Source organism: Cajanus cajan, chromosome 2, assembly GCF_000230855.2.
Source record: "Cajanus cajan strain Asha chromosome 2, NIPB_CcT2T_4, whole genome shotgun sequence".
Taxonomy (NCBI): Eukaryota; Viridiplantae; Streptophyta; class Magnoliopsida; order Fabales; family Fabaceae; genus Cajanus; species Cajanus cajan.
The window spans coordinates 10,206,182-10,226,552 of NC_138518.1; the positions used below are offsets into that span (position 1 = coordinate 10,206,182).

The window sequence follows — 20,371 nt, forward strand, 5'->3', positions numbered from 1 at the left end:
CAAATTAAAATCGATCGCTAAAAAAATAAAAATAGTACTATTTATAATAATTTTAGTGACCAAATTAAAATCGGTCGCTAAATGTAAATTTTTTAAAAAATTTAGAAATATATTTATTTTAAATGAAAGCTAATACAAAAATATATAATATTACTTTTATAATGATAAAAATATTAATGATAAGAAATAAAAATCATTACCCTCCCAATAAAATTAATTTGTTTTTAAAATAATACAAATTATATAATTTAAAATAGATAATTAATATATCATGATGTATCAAAAAATGAGAAACATAATACTATAAAATAAAATTAAATAATAATATTTTTAATTGAATTTTTTTTTAAAAAATTAGACTAATTTAAATAATAATTTATCTAAAAAATTTATTTATTTTTCTCTTGAGAAATTTATTTCTCTTTTACCATGCTTAATATTTTATTACATTATTAGATAATATGAAAATACATAATTTATTGTGCTTTCCAATTTTATTAAGATAAATAGACTTCTTTTCATAAATCTTATTTCATTTTCATTATTATTTTCAAAATTGACTTAAACATCTAGTTCAATTGATATAAACACGTTAGTTCCATTAAATTAAAAATAATTGGCTTATATAAGGATTAATAAAAATTTATAAAACAAATCTAAAATTGATAAAATATAATTAATGTTCTATTAATTTAATAAATAAAAATTATAAAATAAATTATATATATAAATATATGCACCAATAACACATGAGATCAATTACTTAAAATACATTATACCATCTATCTTCGATTATACTCGTACTACTTTGAGGTAGATATCGCTTCTTTGAGGAGACTTGATTATATTATTATATATGAATATGATCCCACCATGGAAAACTGATTCAACTACAACCATATTTTGAAATATTTTTATTTTTTTTAATGATAAATTAATTTTTAATATAAAAATATTTATTTAAAATATATCTAATTATACATATATATTTTAAAATTATATTAATTAAATATGTATATAATATTTTATCTTAAAAATCAATTCATTTAGATATTATAAAATATTTTATTTTAAACATCAATTAAATAATACCTTGCTACTTATAATTTATTTAAATATTTATAAATGAATATTACATTATTTTCATGAATCTTATTTTATTTCAATTGTTATTTTAAAAGTTAGGCTTAACCATTCAATTCAATTGATATAATCGTGCTAGTTTCATTGTTTAAAAGCAATTGACTTATGCAAAAATTAGTAAGAATTTGTGAAACAATTATAAAATGAAATATTTTTTAGTAATTTAAAAAAATTATTATCTTTTGATTTTAATTTACTCAAAGATGTTCATAGTATTTAACTTATGATATATACACCTCCTTTTTATTACAATTACACCTCCTTTGTTTAAAAAGGCTAAAATTGCTGACAGTAGAACTCAAATCCACACACATACACACACACATACTTACGTAGAGAAAATCTTAAGTCTTCCCCCTTAACTAATTGGGCAAACCACCCGCTTGTTCTTTTTGATCGGTTTTTAATACATCACAATGCGTTTCCTTGTTTTTTTCTCTATCAAATAGAATACGTGACTGTTTTAACGGAGTATTTTTTATTCGCACATTTATTTTAAAGTTTCATGTTGAAATAAACTTCCAACATAAATTAACATATTTTATAACTAATATCTGGTTTTAAACTTGATATGAAAATATTATGATATAACTTGATAAGATTTTAAATTAGTATTTTATTAATGGTTGATAATTAGAAAATAAAACAAGGATAAATACATTTTTTGAAATTTATATCTTAGATTTAAGATGAATAAATATATTAAGTTAATTAATAATTTATTTAAAATGTTAAAATTTAATTTATAAAAATAATATTTTAAAAGAGAAGTGTTATAATAACACAGGTGTAACTTTTACTAAGTATTACATCGATCAATAACTTTATATTAAATGTGAATTTTATAAATTCAACCGTTAGATTGAAAGTTTTTTACTCTTAGATCATATATACAAAATTTTATATGAATTCAAGATGATTTGATACTTCATTCTTGTAAAATAAAATTGACGTAATATATACATTTTAAAATATATTAAAATATGAGCACTTTGATTATCTTCAAGTTGTTGTTCAATTTTAACAAAACTTGATATAAACATATAAAGTGATATGAACTTTCAATCTAACGGTTAGATTTACAAAATTCACATTTAATATAAAGTTATTGAATTGTGTAATACTTAGTAAAAGTTATACCAATGTTATTATAACCCTTCTCATTTTAAAATATAAAAATTATTATTTAAACTTTTAAATTTATAATAGATAATTTAAATTGTACCATAATATTAAATTTAAATAGAAATAAGTAGATTGTTAATTATAAAAATAAGTATATATATAAACAAAGATTAATTAAATATAATATAATAATTATTATTAGTAATATAATTATTATATATATTATTATATATTATAACGGTCTGGACACATCGAAATGAGAAAGATCTAAAGATAGTATAAGTTGAGATTGTATAGTTGAGGATGACTTAAATGAATTAATTTGTGCTACCGATACTAACAACATGCATCTACTTTTCAGTAGCTTATCTCATCAGAACTCCACAGTTAAACGTGCTTGACTTGGAGTAATATAGGGATGGGTTCCCTTCTGGGAAGTTTCCCAAAAATTGTGTAATTAAGGACAAAACATGCCGAAAAGTGAAGTATTGTGAAATAGAATCCTTGAGAGGCCAAATATGAGTGTTTCGTAGCGACCGAATTTGCGACGTCTATAAAATTTAATTAAATAAAAAATAAATCTTTAGCAACCGATTTATTCGATCACTAATTTGGTCTCATACACATCAGCGACCAAAATCATTGCAACCATTTTGCGATTGTAATTTTTGGTTGCTAAATAGCGACCAAAATTTTCAGTCGCTAAACCAAAATTTTTGGTCGCTATATAGCTTTGCAACTAGGGTTTTTGCGACTACTTAAATTCGGTTGCTAATTCGGTCGCTAAGGTAAATAGCGACTGATTTTAGCAATTTAGCGACTGATTTTGGTGGTCGCTAAATGTAATTTTTTTTTGTAGATATAGCTTGAAAGAGTCCTAAGGGATAGTGCAGTTTGGATGGATCAATTCCGTCTGTTTGTGTGCACGAGACGTAACTTGCACAACTTCACTATCCTAACAAGACCCTAGCAGTACATTCTTCTAGTTGAGAGTGTATGGGTAACACCCTACATATGTATTCCTAGACTACTCTAGGTGTGTTGTTTTGATAGCACACCAGTGATATATGATGAGACATGTGACTGGCGCCACATGCATGCATTTATGAGTCAAATCCATGAAATCATTCTATGATGAGTGACTGTGTATGTTTTACTAGTGAATGTATAACTTGAGTTGTGCTTGAGTAATGTGTAACTTATGTTGTGTTTTGCTATGATTGTGTGCGTGTGTGTTACCTGACAATTATTTTCACACCTGAATTGTTTTGATAGCACACAGCGATATATGATGAGACATGTGACTGACGCCACATGCATGTATTTATGAGTCGAATCCATGACATCATTGCATGATGAGTGACTATGTATGTTTTACTAGTGAATGTATGACTTGAGTTGCGCTTGAGTAATGTGTAACTAATTTTGTGTTTTGCTATGATTGTGTGTGTTACCTGACAGTTATTTTCACACCTGAACCCGAGTGAGATGTTTCTGACTCCCCTGTTTGCTCTATATATGTTTTTTATTGTGTTGTTGGTGACAATCAACATGATGATATTGGTGACAAAGCTTAGGCTTCAATGTGGCGTGCTCTAATAGGACATGTGACATCGAAGTGTAGTTAAAACTTCAACTTAGGTTTTTGTACTGATATACACTATGCAACATAACACACACCATAACAAATTAAACATTTTATATAAGTATGACGAAAAAAATTTAAACAAAAAAAAAACCTTATTAATAAGTCTAACAAGACACAAATAAAAATATCACTTCATGAAAATTTATAAAATTTAATTATAGTAACTGAATATGTGATATAAGAATATGGCTATTTATCATAATAATTATCGTAATAATTGAATGTAATAATATGAAGTAATAAATAATTATTGATTAAATTGTAATAAAAGAAAAATAGAAGTTGTAGATGCAACATCAAACTCCATGTATCATCCATTAAACAAAAAAGAATTAAAAAAAGTTCAAACCAACACAGTTATTTGAAGAAATTATCACGCATAAATACATATGCAACAAAAATGAATAAAAAGCATTTTAAGACCTAATATAGGAGAAAAGGAGCATTCTTTCATAGTTGCATGTAGAAACAATTTTTTTTTTCTTTTTAGACATATAAAACAATTTACTAATCTTTAGAAGTTGAAATGACATTACTTCAAATCAGTTTATCCATCTTGCGTCTAGTTCGTATTGATTTTATTGAAAAAAAACGCATGAGATTAAGTAGTATGAATCAAATAATTTGAAATCATTCTCTAATTAATTAACATGATGAATCATAATTGAATTGATTTTGTAAAATGATGCAGTTAAACAAAATGACCTTTCTTAAATTATAACTAATAATGTTTTATGGTGTTAATATATTTCATAAGATAACAATGCATCGCAATGACTTGGACAATGAAAATATCTTTCACGCTTTTATGACAAGTGTTCTGATTGTAGTTGAGATTAAAAAAGAGAAAATGGGAGATAGAGATTAAATACTTGGCTACATTATATGTTTGAGTAGTTTTATTAAGCCTCCAACAATCATTGTATGAACAAAAATCACTGTAATTATCCAACAATCTCAACAATCACATTCTAACACATCATGGTGCAACCTCGTTTTCTAAAAAGAAAAAGGAGTGTCAAAAAGAGTTTTATTGAGTCGCCTAGTAAAACATGATGATCATCCCAACTGTGCTAGTTTTACCATTTTCAGGTCAAGGGTATCGAGAAAAACTTAAGTCTTATATCGATTATAGATATTAGGAAATTAAATAATATATAAGTGGAAAACAATCATCATTTTACAAGTCGATTTTGTATGATTGAGTTTGACTCAAATATACTATTTTAAGATATTATCAAAGCTACCCTAAATCCTTAAAAAAATGATCACTTATTCTAAATCATTAAAAAGTGTCACCCACCATTTATTCACGTACCAAGCTCAATAGTGTTAAACATGAGGGGGTGTATTGGAAAAATCTCAAGTCTCACATCAACTAGAGATTAGATAATTAAATAGTATATAAGTGGAAAACAACCCCCACTTTACAAGTCGATTTTGTAGGATTGAGTTAGGCTTAAATCCATTATTTTAAGAATGGGCATGTGAACCCCATGATGATGATCCTCTCACAAAAGTTGGTTGAGCATAGATATAGAGTCATTTTTGTGAACTCAGACTTCAACCACAAACGAAGGATATGAGTTCCATGGTGGAGCAACAACATAGCCTTGATGAATCACTACTCAAGTTAGTCTCAATCCCCGATGGTTAAGGACCCGATGATGATGAGAGAAACGAGCCAGGGAAGCTATTTGATGCTAGTATTTTCAGCACCATGCCTAAAACGCTTGAGAAGCTGATAGAGGATATTCATATGAAGGGTGACCATTAAATTGGTATTGTTGCAGATTTGGCCATGGTATGGGCGTTCGACATTGCAAGTAAATTCGGAATCAAAGGAGCTATATTCTATCCTATAGCAGCAACTATGTTTGCCTTGTGACGCAACATCCCCAAGCTTGTTGATGATGGGATCATAAATTCTGATGGTAAGAAATTAAGAATAATATCATACATTTTACTACATATCCATATTTGTTTGACTTTATTTAAAAAAAAAGTTTTTTTTTATAACTTTTTAAACTCAAGACGTACTTGATATCAGTTTTTACTAGTATTAGAGCAGTAAAGATCTGGCCACCAAAAGAGATTTAGAAAAATTTTCTAAAAATATAGAAAGTATTCATAAAACACAAAATCTTATTCTTAATAAGTTTAAAACTTTAGAAGGATTGACAAAGCTTTTAAACTTTTAAAAGCAAAATCCCAACCCATAAATAGAGAATTAGATAAAACTTCGAATCAACTTTCCAAACTATCTTTAGGTAGTAATAATTGTTCCCCACAAATTTCTAATAATTTTATACTTTTTAAACTTCGCAAATGAACTCTAGAATACAATTACAAACCATTCCTTTCACAGGAACATCACAAACTCTCTCGGGACATACACCCACTACTATAAGATGCATATTCTACATCGGTTCTCTAAAGTCATCTACATCGGTTCTAAAATCGATGTAGAATAGAGCGACATAGAAAATGTATATATTTTTACATCGGTTCTGAAACCGATGTAGATTTAAGCATAAATCTACATCGGTTCTCTGGACAACCGATATAGATTATATTTTTTTAAAAAAAAAATCATGCTTATTTTTGGATTATTTTTGATTACCTGTAATGAACATATATATAGCTTTAGATAAATAAGCACCTGTCAAAACAGATAGCACCCAAATCTGAGTAGGGATATCATAAAGTTTCTTCGCTAAGGTCAAAGAAGATCTCAATATCTCCCTAGCTTGTACAGTGTCACGTAATGCAAGAGCCAAACTACCAAGGATTGTCAAATATTGTGAAACAAGTTGAAGGTTCCCCAAATACGTATGTGTCAGCTGCAATCCCCTTGCTAGGCGATTTCTGCAACAAATATGCAACTTAGGAAGAAAGAAATAAAAATTATATATGCGGATGAAGGTAATTGTTAAGTTGCAAGTGAGGTTCTATTCTGGAGATAACTTGATTTTAAGGTCCATATAACAGTCAAATCTATTATATGTCAATCATTTAAAGAAACATACACCGCACTGGTTTTCTTATAAGAATTAAACAGTCCAATTTTTTAAATGATATATTATAATTAAACCATCCATCAACATATATTTTTTGTAAAATTAAAAAACAACTGACAAATACATTAAGTAATCATAGATTGTAAACTCAACATCAAGGCACATGTTATTGTACTAGTTATTATTTAAAAACTTACCTTGCTTCTTGTAGATCTTGTTGCTTCATCAATAACAAACTCTAAAGAGAAAAACATAAATATGATCTCCAGCATGCCAAATCAATTTATAGATGTGACAAAAAATTAAAACTGCAGAGACTACATCTTGTTCACTACTAAAATATCCCATCTACGTTATAGACATATCATGTATATATACCTTCACTGCTTCAATAAAATGAAAAGCAGCTTCGTTATAACAGCCAATAGAATGAGCATATTGGCCTCTAAGCATCTCAATGATGCATTCACAAGCCTGTAAGATGGTTGGAAACCGCATGAACCAATTTCTCATCTGTACCAAAGCCTGAAAAGATGCAACGATTATCATTAATGATTTCAATTCTAGAACATAATGCGATGCACATTAACTGCAACTTTTTAAATCTACAGGTACTGATAGACTATGGCCAAGGCCAAAGAATCCAAGAGGTGATACATTGAAGGAACCAAGAGGAATGGGATGATGGACCATGGGCCAAGGGCCCAATCTCTAGAGCTATGGCCACCTTGAAGACCAGTGGGCTTTCCAAGCCCAATGTACTCTTCAATTTGGACCACTTTATCTTGAAGAGAAGACATAGTTCTAGTTGTAAATATCTTGTAAATAGTTCTCTTGTATAGGCTTATTTTTGCTTTTGTATTTCTGAGGCACTTTAGTTTATTTTATTAGTCATTGTATATTGATTCTAGGGTGAGTTACTTGGAGAGTTTGACTCCATTTAACCTCCTTTGTTGATACACTCATTTTCTATTTTTTCAGTAGGAAAAGAGGGGTGGCATTTAACAATGCTTGAGAGTGTGACTAATAATTGGGCCAGAATTGGGCCTAGGCAAAATTTTACATATTGGACTCATTTTGCTCCTAATTTTTCATAGATTTGATTTAGCTAGGTTTCATCATCATTGGATGAACCTAACTAAACCAAATCAAACATTTTTGAAATTAATTCAAGGAGCCAAAATAGACCAAATCCGCCCACCTTGCCTAGTCTCCTTTCTTTGACCGAATTGCTTCTCTAACCTTCAAGGAGATGAGAAGCTTGTGCTACAAGCTTCTCCTTAGCTTGCTTCCCAAGCAAGCTAAGTGAGAAGCTTTCTCCACAAGTTTCTAAACTTATCTAGAAGGTCAACTAACCTTACCATGGTTCCTAGTGAACCATGGTTAAGGTTAGCTTGCTCCTTAAGCTACCTATCTCTATATATTTGTAATTTCTACTCTTGTAATCACTTTTGACATTTATGAGACTTAGAATTCAGAAATTCTCTCTCATTTCAAGAGTCCAATTTCGTGGAGTCCTTCTCCTAGAAGCTTCACAAAGGAACTTCTCCTTTGTGCTTGGTTCCTCAAGTTTCTCTCCTTCAAGAGAAACCGAACCACCTTGGGAAGCATCTTCAAGCTTTTGAAGCTTGAACTCATCCAAATCTTCCATTGAAGTGAAGAACCTCAAGAGAAGAAGGGACTTAGCATGGTTCAACTTGAAGAACATCAATCTTCTCCAAGTAGTTCCATCAGGTACATAAAAAATATCACCAGAAGCAAGATAGCTAATAAGGTAGATTTAATAGGGATGCAAAATTTATAACTGCATTTAACATAGTGGATACAAAATTTAATTAAAATGAAGTATACATCTATCCACCCTCCCTACGATGTAATAGAAATATGCGGTCACTTTACAGTTTACTCTGAAATCTTGCCGACTTTGATGGTTTTATTGATGTATTTCCAATCAAAACGTAACCCATTTCCATTAATTCAGCTGTTTGTGGGCCAAATTGAGTGGAACTGTGGAAGGTAGTGACATGCATGAGACGAGAAACAAAATCCAAGGGAAAGCAACGGGCCAACAACGTATATCATTTGAAAATTTGCATTTTTTTGGCCATGCTACAAAATCATACACATTTTCAAACCATTTAAAAAAGTATGACATGTTAACCTGTACTAACAATATTGATGTTTTTTTATCATTCTTTTATTTCTTTTGCACAAAACACTCAAGTCACCATGAAAACCACAAGCTGAGGGTTACACGAGCAGTCTAGCCCATGACAAGCATTGTATTTGCATAAACCTTCCCTAGAAAGTCTATAATGGACACAAGTCTCAGCAGCACAAAGACCTCATGTGCAAACTTATCATACTCCTTTCCCAGAAACAAGTTCACAGCCTTATTAAAACCACTGCTCAAACCATCCTCAAAGGGAAACTCCTTTCCAAACACTTCCCCAATGCTGGATTTCAATACATCACCACCAATACTCTCCAAATTACTCTTCACACGCGCGAAACTACCCTCACCGAGTTCACGCAACGCCGCCGCCAACGACAGTAGCACAGTGCCCACAGCCTCCTCACTCCCAACAACACTCTTAACCCCTGAATTCAGCTCAACACGCATCCTCGAGTGCACGGGTTTAGCATACTCCCTCACACTCCCGTGAACCTTGGGAACCCTCGCAATAGAGGGAATCTTGTTCTTGCCAACCAACTTGGATCCATTGAGGAGAACCCTCAGGTCGGCGGCGACGGAGGGAACCTTGTTCTTGCCAACCAACTTGGAGGCATGTCTGTCGCCGGAATCCATCAAATTGAAAGGCGTCACGTCGGCCTTGAGCGCCTCGCACGAGAACGCGATGGCGACGTCAGCGAAGGCGGAGAGCACGGCGGAGTGGTGGTCGAGAATGGCGGAGACGGCGAGCAGCGTGGAACGCCGGCGAGTTCGTGCTAGATGACGTCTGCATCGTCGAATTGGAATGCGTGAGGGTTTGAATTTAGGGTTTGGGAAATGAGGTGGGGAATGCGGGATGGGGAATTGGAGAGCAGGAGGTTGTTGAGGAGGACGAGGAGGAAGGCGCGAGATTCATGTAGGGTTAGGAAATCGGGGACGGTGATGCGGTGGTTGAAGGAAGTGGTTGGAGTTGTGTTGGACGAGGAGAGTCTATCGAGCACGGTGGAGTCAATACGCACTTGAGCGCGGGACGTGGCGACGGCAAAGACAGAGGAGGAAGAGAGCGAAGAGGCCTTGGCCCCGAGTATGCTTTAACCTAGCGTGTTCGCGGGGCACATATGAGGGGCTCACTTCTACATCAGTCATGAGAAAAACCAATGTAGAATAACTTCCTGATTCCATTTCTACATCGGTCGATCATAAAACTGATGTAGAATTGCTCATATTTACATCGTTTCTCATCCCAACCGATGTAAATATGTTTGCATTTTTTATTGATTTACAAGTTTGTCATCGTGTTTATGATTTACATCGGTTCTACTAAAACCGATGTAAATATAGCGATATTAAACAGTGTTTTTGTAGTAGTGACTTATTGCTGAGGCGATAAATCAACAACTTGGAATCTTAGACAGGTTCCTTAGGAGAACAAATTCTAGTTCTAGACAACTCAAAGAAATAGTAGATATATAGTCTAAGATAGACATAGTACAAATGCTAGGATAGATTCCCTTAATCCTAGACACCTGGATGATTTTCATCTTCTAGAAGCTTTCCTTGTCCTTTTTGACCAAAGGTTCAGGGATAATAATTCTCAAGCAATAATAGGGATAATAGAAGTTGACCTAAACCAACCTATTTCTCTGATATACATTGCTCCTAATTTTATAATGAATTTATTTGATTTTATACAAAACATATAAATTTGGAAATACAAACAAGAGGTTTTTGAGAAAACTTTGATAGGAGCAATATCCATTTAGACATCACCTTTATAGGAAGAATAAGTGATCAGATATCACCCAGATATAGGATTAATACAAATCCATTGGTAACCTCATTAGGATCAAATGGGACACAGTTTCTTCCACCTCAAATATTTGAGTCTAGAAGAAACCAAGGTACTGAATGACAAATACACCTTAATTATGGTTCTTCTAGAATAGTTGTAATAACACCACAGTCATAATGACAAACAGGAGAAACAGTCTTTCAGTTAGGTTCACTGACTATGAAAACATACAAACTCCTTATCTAAGGGAAGAAGAAAAGGAAACAAGAACTCGCTAGAAAATCCTTAATGAACTTATGGCATTGTTCATATTTTGAATCATATATTCCAAATCATGAACAAGAAAAAGAAGAAGACAAAAGTCACTTAGACAAGTGTCAACTTTCACCTAAACTTCTCTTAGTTGTAGAAAAATGGGGAAAACAAAAATAACTTGAAAGACAACAAATTGAAACTGTTTCTCAATGCTATAAAAATGAAAATGAAAACTCTTAAGATGAAGAAGATGATTTCAATTTTAGAGAAAAATTGTTTTCACAAATGAATATCGAAAGAGATGAAGTCTCTAATGATAAAAAACAAGATATAGAATAAATCTTAGAAATAAATTATGCCTTGATAAATTAGAAACACAATCTGAAATTTCATAACCACCATCTGAGTTATCAGAAATACAATTATCCATTCAATCTTACAAAGGTTTTATGGGAGATAGCTATGATAGTATACCTAACCAAATCCAGCACTTTGACTATAGTCCAGAAACATATGATCTAGGATTCATGCCTAAAGATAAAGTTGTTACTCTTGTAGATTTTTCAATAGAAGAAGACATAAAATCCAAAGGGAAAAGACTAACAATTGAACCAAGTTTCAATATGCCTTCTCTTTTGCTAAATATAGGAAGTGTTAATCCTCAACTCATGCCTAATAACATAGAATAGTGGACTTTTGTTGTTATACGTGACTATAGAATGCACCATGAAAACCATGTTTCTAATAGTCAAGAAATGATAGCTAGAGCCGAAACTTATCTTGGAGATATAACTAAAGCCTGTTGAGAGTCATTCAAACAAAATTTTCCTGACCATGTCAAGATAAATTTAGTTGATTCCGAACCAAATATCTACAATTTTTGTAGTATTATACGACAGATCTTTACAACCCAATTTGTAAATGATGGAAATACAATAAGACAAAAGATTTATCTTGATAACTTAGAAAGGCTTTCAATAAGTTACTTTGGTAAAACCAAATAATTTACACAAGATTATCTTATGTATGCTTCCATAACTGGAGGATTTATAAATAGATCTTTAAGAGAAAAATCGTTACTTAAACTTCCTGGTAAGTTAGGAAAAAAATAAGAGATACCTGGAAAGATGACTAGATTGACCTAGTTATGAATAATTTACTTGTCAGGATACAACACATTATGAAAGTGATGGAAAACACCTAAACTAATATAACCATAAACAAACAGATTAAAATGGCTGACACAAATATATGTAAACAAATATACACCCCCACAATAGTATCATAAAGAAGTTCTAAAGAAAAAAAAATCTCAAGATTGTATACCAATAATGTGCAATAAAAAAACCAACTTTAGCTTACATGTTTTGGTAATAATTACTTTTCCCAAAGTCAACAAACAAGAAAAAATCAAAATTATCATTCAATCTTTAGTTGATACTGGAGCCACTTTTACTTACTTATGTGAAAGCTTATTTCCTGAACAAAATCAGTTTAAAAGTGAAAAGGCAACAAAAACCAAAACTATGTCTAGAGACGTTATAATAAACAACACAGAAACCAAAAAATTTACCATACAATTGTCAACAAATTGTAATTTTTTTGGAAAAAAAGATTTTTATGCCTCGAGCAGATATTATTAACCTAGTACCTGCTAGAGAAAAAATGATTTTAGGCTTAGACTTCATAATAGCGAAAGATAAGTCTATTACTATAACAAAAGATTATTTGATAATATCCCACAATGCACAAATGTCACCAATCTTAGACGAATTAGCATCAGAGTTACGAGCTAAGCGTGGTGATACCCCTATAAAATATGTTACTGAATGCCCTTATGAAATCACTGGTAGTTGTAAGATAAAAGAAGCAAAAGTTCAAACTTATAAAAATTCTGAATCTACTATCACAAATATCTATAAAGATGATAAAGATAACCATAATGATGTTGATAGTTATTATGAATTATCTTTAATACAAACAGATATTGATTGTTATAATTGTGTAAAGATTAACAAAGTTATAACATTTAATACTATCCAACAAATCATTGACAGACTTAATAAAACTAGCATTATAGGAGAAGATCCTACAAAATATTGGGAAAAGGATCCTGTTATGTGTAAACTAGATATAATAAATCCATATTTGATTATAAAGATAAAATACATTCCATATGGAAATTTTGAACAAGAGGAATGTAAATCACACATAAAAGCATTCTTAAAATTAAAGGTAATAGAACCTAGCACTAGCCCACATAGGAGTCTAAATTTTATAGTGAACAAACATTCAAAACATAAACGAGGAAAAACTAGAATGGTATACAATTACAAACATTTAAATGACAATACTCATATAGACGGATACACTATACCTTCTAAAAATGTTTTAATAAATAGAATTTAGAGAGCAAAATGATTTTCTAAATTTGACTTAAAATCAGGATTTCATCAAGTAAAGATGCGCCCTGAGTCAATAAAATGGACTATTTTTTCTTGTTCTAAAGGGCTTTTCAAATGGACAGTTATGCCTTTCGGTTTAAAAAATGCTCCATAAATTTTCCAGAGAAAAATGGACAATATTTTTGGAGAATACAAAGATTTTACATGTACATACATCGATGATGTACTAGTATTTTCAAAAACAAAGGAAGAACATTTCTTACATTTAAAATAGGTTCTTTATCTATTTGAAAAATATGGATTTATAATTTTGAAATCAAAAATGAAAATTTGTAAAACTCATATATCCTTTTTAGGAACCAAAATAGGGAATGGAAAAATCAAACTCCAACCCCATATTTCACAAAAAATTCTTTCCTTTCCTGATAAAATGGAAGATATAAAAATCCTAAGAGCTTTCTTAGGACTTTTAAATTATGCAAGAAATTTTATAAAGGACATTGGAAAATATATAGCACCTTTGTATAATAAAACTAGCTTGACCGGACAAAGGAAGTTTAATACGGAGGATATAAAACTGGTCAAACAAATAAAAGAAATGGTCAAAAATTTACCCTATTTATCTTTACCATTAGATACAGACTATCTAGTCATAGAATGTGATGGATGTGATTTAGGATGAGGAGTTATCCTAAAGAAAAAGAAGAATAAATATGATAATATTTCTAAAGAACAAATTTGTAGATATGCTTCAAGAAAATATCATACAAAATTAAACCTCAAGTCTATTCTACATCAACAGATTATGAGTTAAACGCCATTATAAATAGTTTAAAAACTTTTGAATTATTTTTGATAAATAAATGTGAGATTACAATAAGAATCGATTGTGAAGCAATAGTTGCTTATGGTAACTCTTAGATAAATTCCGATAAAAAAAAAATCCCATAAAAGGTGGCTATTATTTCAAGAACATGTTTATCACAATGGGTTAAAAATAAATTTTGAACATATAAAAGGAAATAAAAATATTACTGCTGATATTTTATCTCGTTTTGTAGGAATGATAAACAATGAAGTCATCCAAGTTTCTTACCCAAATGTCAAGCAAGAGATGAAATTCGGTAATCAAGAATTATTGATTTTGACAAATGATGAGTTCCACTATCTTGATATATATATTTACTCAAATCTTATTAAAAATATGACATTAGTATTTAAAAAAGTTAAAAACACATAGTTAAAATTATTTAAATATAGTATTCAACAAAATAAATAAACAAAGGAAAATGTTACATAATTAAGAAGGATAAAAATATATTTTCATTTCATTCACATAAATAAATAAGTGTTAACAAATACCATTAAATTATAAAAACAAAAAATTTTAATAATATTATTAAAATTGACTAGGTTAAGAAATAATGAAATACAAGAAATAGAAAAAGAAATAGAGATATGAGAGGGAGGGAGGGAGAGGGGAAAGAGAAAGGGAAAGGGAGAGGAGAGGGAGAGGGAGAGAGTCATAGAGAGAGGGAGAAAGAGAAATAGAAGGGAGAGAGAGAGGGGCAAAAGGAGAGAGGAAGAGAGGGGGAGCGAAAATGAGAAAGAGAGAGTGATAGAGAGACAGAGAGAGAAAAAAAAAGAAAGAGAAAGAAAAATAAAAGAAAAGAAAATGAGAGAAACTTTATATTTTTTAAAAAAAGAATATTTTGATATTTTAATATGTATAATGAAACTTTACTTTCAATTTAGAAAAGTTGAGTTCTCGGTTTTCCCATAAGAATATTTAATTATTAGCATCAACCTAATTGACTTTATTACGTTAATAAATTTATTTTTCAAAAAATTATATTTAGTGATGATTAAGCCAATACAGACAATTCTCTCTCTCTTTTTATTTTAATATTAGTAGTGTCAAAAAATATGTTAAAGTTGATAAAAAAAAGAATAATAATTTTTGGTAATTGATACAAAATATTTTAGTGACAGTATAGCGTAAAGTGATTGACACTATATCTAGTATTAATTTGTGTTTGATACGAATTTAAGTGCATGTGGTTGATACTAATTCAAAAATTTTCTAGATGGTAAGAATTGTTTTTGTTGAATAATTTGTTGACAATATTGTGAAAACACAGATTTAACTTGGAGAAGAGTGCGACCTACACCATTCAAAGAATGTTTTCTTTAGCATTTCTCTTTTGTTAAATGTCCTTGAAACTAATAGGTTTAGTTATCACTATGGATGGCAATAAAGCAATTCAGCATGCTTATCTAAAACATGTCTCCATTGATGTAGGGAAGCAATATTTTAAGGCAAGACCTTGCTAGTTCTATCCACAACCACCCGTTTTGGAGTTATTGTTTTTTGAAATATTGAGCAACAAACCAAACTTGGTGGGCTTCGTGGTCTAGAGGTGGACCATTTTTCATGTGGTACATCAGAGACATGAAAAAAGAAAATGCTTTCAGAAGGTGCAAATGTGGATGACAGTTATCACCCACTTCTCCATGACCCAATTTTAAAAATCTGGGCAAGTGGTTTGATAAAACATTTTCTCTTGTTTCTTCCCAAAATAGTAATAAAATTAAATTCTTTTAATTTAATGATAGATGACAGCAATAAGTTTTAAACTTAATATAATACCCATATTGGTCTAATTGTTGTAAAATCAACCTATGCCAAGGTAAGAGATAAGTTTTTTTAAATATTATTTACAGATTAAAATCATCTATAATACTACTTTAATGAATTAAATAATATTTATTTTAAAATTTAAAATAATCATAATTATATTAATAATATTTTAAGCATAATATTAAATTTGTTAGAATTTAAAATAAAAATGGGATTTCATTAGAATTTGAAAATAATAATGTACTATAGTATTCGTAATACTGTAGAAAAATACTAGTAATATATGAATCGTTAATAAAATTTATTTTAATTCTAAAAATAATAATTCTTATAATTTAAAATAAAATAATTTCAATTATTATAAATATTATATTATTCATGAAATTATTATCGAGAGATAAAACTGTTGAGTGTCTTTTATGCATGATTTACACTCAACTTTTGGTACTCTTTTTGGTACTTGTAGATATTTATATATGTTATTTTACCCCCTAAATTGGAAAAATCAAAGTATATTAAAAGGATAGAAGAGTAGTAGCAAAATCTTAATGTTTTCCCTCCATTTTTGTAGAAAAATTGAGAAGACAAAGTTCCACAGTCATAGCTGTGGTTCTGGAGCTATAGCTGTGAAAATCTGGGGAAAAATTTTGAAGGCCAGCTATAGCTGTGGTTCTGCAGCTATAGCTGTGGAAATCTGCTCATTTTTTGTTCCAGAGACTTGAAGCTATAACTGTGGATCTGGAGCTCGAGCTGTGGAAATCTGAAATACAATTTGAAGCTCCAGAGAGTTGAAGCTAAAGTTGTGAACTCAAAGCTAAAGTTTTGAATTTGAAAATAATAATGTACTATAGTATTCGTACTACTGTAGAAAAATACTAGTAATATATGAATCGTTAATAAAATTTATTTTAATTCTAAAAAATAATAATTCTTCTAATATAAAATAAAATAATTTAAATTATTATAAATATTATATTATTCATGAAATTATTATCGATAAATAAAATTTCATAGAAAAATTCATAAAAATCACGTTCACGATAAAAAGAAAATCTTTGAACATGCTGCTGCAATCTTAGAGGTGCATTTGTGACCATTCAAGTGCAATCTTAGAGGTGCAATTGTAGCCATTCAAGTGCAAATAGCCAACGAAATATCTTTGGACAAATTTAGGTATGGTTAGGGCTGTTTTTAATTAAGTTCAAAGTTTTATCTTATATTATTATGTATATATATTTGTATTTGATGTAAATTTAATTAATATATATTTACACATAATATTAAAATAAAATTTTAATTTTGATTAAATAATAACATCAACTGTATTTAAAAAGTTGTATGTAAATATATATATATATATATATATATATATATATATATATATAAGATTTCGATGAATAAAATTAACAAAACAAAAATTGATTAACTACTCAAGAAGAAAAAGATTTGATTGGCCAGATTATGAAAAGAGAACAGAATTTATGAAACATATAATTCCAACAAAGAGATGTACAAAAATTGCTGCAAGAGTGTAGGCGTTTGGTAAAAGGTCACATTGTTGTCCATGAAAATCCGACAAATTTATTGTCATGCATCAGTTTCCAAAGCCATAATCATCTTGACTTTCTACCAAATATTGTGAACATACTCCAAGACTTTCTGCTGGATTCATTTGCAGCAAATTTCTCATACTGCATAATTTTTAATCAGTATTTCCCAGTTTTCTGGAGTTTAAGTGGCAAGAAAGTGACATGTTAGATAGAGTTAGACATAGTTGATGAATATCATACAAGTAATAATGATTTATCAACTTGATGTTATAAGTCTTTAAATTAAAGTCTGGTGTTCAGTTTATTTATGTAGTTTAAGTCCATTGATGAAGTATTCTTTAGTGCTTGACTTTCCAACACTCAATAGTATATCAAAAGTATTAGCGAGGCTGGAATAGTATCTTTTGTTTCAACTTTTTTTTTTTTTATTACATAAGAGTCAAAGCAGAAAGAAGTAAAAGCTAGAAAAAATAGAAAGCAAAAACATAATTCTCCTGGCTAGCTATGTCTAGTCAAACTATCTACGAAGCACACATGTTCCTGTAGTATCCTTCCTGAGAAGCTCTTCCATCTCCACAGGAGCTTCTTCCAAGATCACCAAACCTTCAGATGATACCGCACCTTTTTTAGCCAAAAAATCTGCACAGAAATTTCCCTCTCGTAGGATATGTATCACTTGACAGGTCCAATGTCTTGATATTAGCTCTTTAATCTTGTCCAGCAATACAGCATACCTATGGTAATGTGAGCTCTCTTGTTGAAGCAATTGAACCACATATAGGCAATCGGACTGACAACACACATGGGAATATCCCCGTTCCCAACATAGTGTGAGACCTCTCCACATGGCCACAAGTTCCGCATGGATGTTATTACTAATACCAATACTGCCATAGAATCCAACCATGAACAGACCCGTATTATCACGCACTAGGCCTCCCACACCTGTTGCCCCTGGGTTTGTTAAGGCACTCCCATCAACATTTATTGTAACCCAATCTCCTTCCTTTGTTGTCCATCTCACCAGACGGGTACTTCTCTGCTGCCATATACTCCCTGTCGCAGGTTCCCCACCATACGCTCTTATAATAGCTGAGCACCAAGTGCTAACCCACTCCTTTAAATCAGCCACCTTATCCAATTTTCCCTTAAAGATCATATTATTTCTTGATCGCCAGATAACCCAGAGCAACACCGGAATGATGCTACCTTGTTCCTCCACCCAACACTTCAGCCATTCTTTAATCTTTTCTGAATCTGTAGGTAGGTGAGGTTGACACAAACCAAGTGAATTCCAAAGTGCACCAATTCGCGGGCATTCCAACAAACAATGCAAAAGAGTTTCTTGTTGAGCATTACACACTGGACAATTACTATTATCAATGATACCCCGATGGACCAGTGTCTCCCTAGTTGGCAACGCTTCATGGCAAATTTGCCATAAGAAGAATTGAATTGATGCTGGCAAGCAGGTTCGCCAAATCCAAGCCCAATTTGTTTCCTCAAGCTGATCAGATTGCTGTCGACATAGCCATGTATATGCACTCTTTACTGAATATAATCCTGTCAGTTCTGTCTTCCAAGTCCAAACATCCCTGACGTTCTCAGATGACATCCAGTACACCGCCATGACTTCCAAACAAATATCATCTGGTATTTGGGTCGCAAGCCTTCCAAGTTGCCAAACTCCATCCACACACACCTCTGCTACCGTTAGTTCCGCATCGCTAATATGAATCCATGGGACACGCGTCCCTAAGGGCATCTTTGAAAGGCAAAGGTCCGACCAAAAACTGCATTTACCATTTTCGAGTTTCAAACTAAATCCCTCCTGCAACCAAGAGATGGCTTTCCTAATTGCATTCCACACATTCGAACCGGGCTTCGTACTTGCCATAAACAAATTAGTATTGCCAACATATTTCCTTGTAAGCAGTCTTACCCACAGCTTTTGACTACCTTGAAGGAGTTCCCAAATTAACTTGCCTAACATGGCAATATTTTGAAAGCGAGCTATTCGCACCCCGAGACCCCCGTGCTTCCTTTCCTGGGTTACATGATTCCATCCGACCATATGCAAACCCCGATCACCCCCTCCCTTCCAAATAAAACCCCGACTAACTTTATCCAAATAATCACACACATACGACGGTAACCACTGAACTTGCATGTGATAAGTTGGAAGAGAAGTCAAAACAGAATTAACCAGCGTCACCCTTCCTGGTTTATTAAGTAGTCTCCCTTTCCATGATGCTAGTCTTGATGTCACACGGTCAACAATTCCAGCATAGTCCGCCCTTGAACCTCTCCCAGTGGTCAACCTAAAACCCAAGTATTTATCCAACTTGTGCGTGAAGATAATATTCAAGCTTTCTGACAGTGCTGCCACCATGGATCTAGGAACCGCCCTTCCTGCCAAACCTCTAGATTTCTCAATGTTCACCCTTAAACCTGAAAATTTACAGAACTCCTGCAGCACCCTCTTTATTACCCGGGCCTGCGATTGCTTTGCCTTGGCAAAAATAAGTACATCATCAGCAAAAAACAAATGTGAGATATGAGGGCCCTTTTTAGATATACAGATAGGTTCCCAATGACCCTGTTGTACCTCTTCAGAAA

General features: G+C 31.5%; 1 protein-coding gene across 2 annotated transcripts; it reads right to left on the reverse strand.

Moving 5' to 3' along the window:
• Positions 1-5,111: 5,111 nt before the first annotated feature.
• Positions 5,112-7,630, reverse strand: LOC145954144 (sister chromatid cohesion protein SCC4-like). Of its 2 annotated transcripts, none has more exons than XM_083067897.1 (3): positions 7,134-7,630; positions 6,579-6,784; positions 5,112-5,844 (listed from the first exon to the last, which is right to left on the reverse strand). In XM_083067897.1, exons 1-3 carry the CDS (start codon positions 7,160-7,162, stop codon positions 5,771-5,773), a joined length of 309 nt encoding a protein of 102 aa, XP_082924023.1. In that variant the 5' UTR covers positions 7,163-7,630; the 3' UTR covers positions 5,112-5,770. The 2 variants fall into 2 exon arrangements, 1 of the variants encoding a protein (XP_082924023.1); XR_014431304.1 differs by having other exon boundaries at positions 5,115-5,844; positions 7,315-7,630.
• Between the last annotated feature and the right edge of the window lie 12,741 nt (positions 7,631-20,371).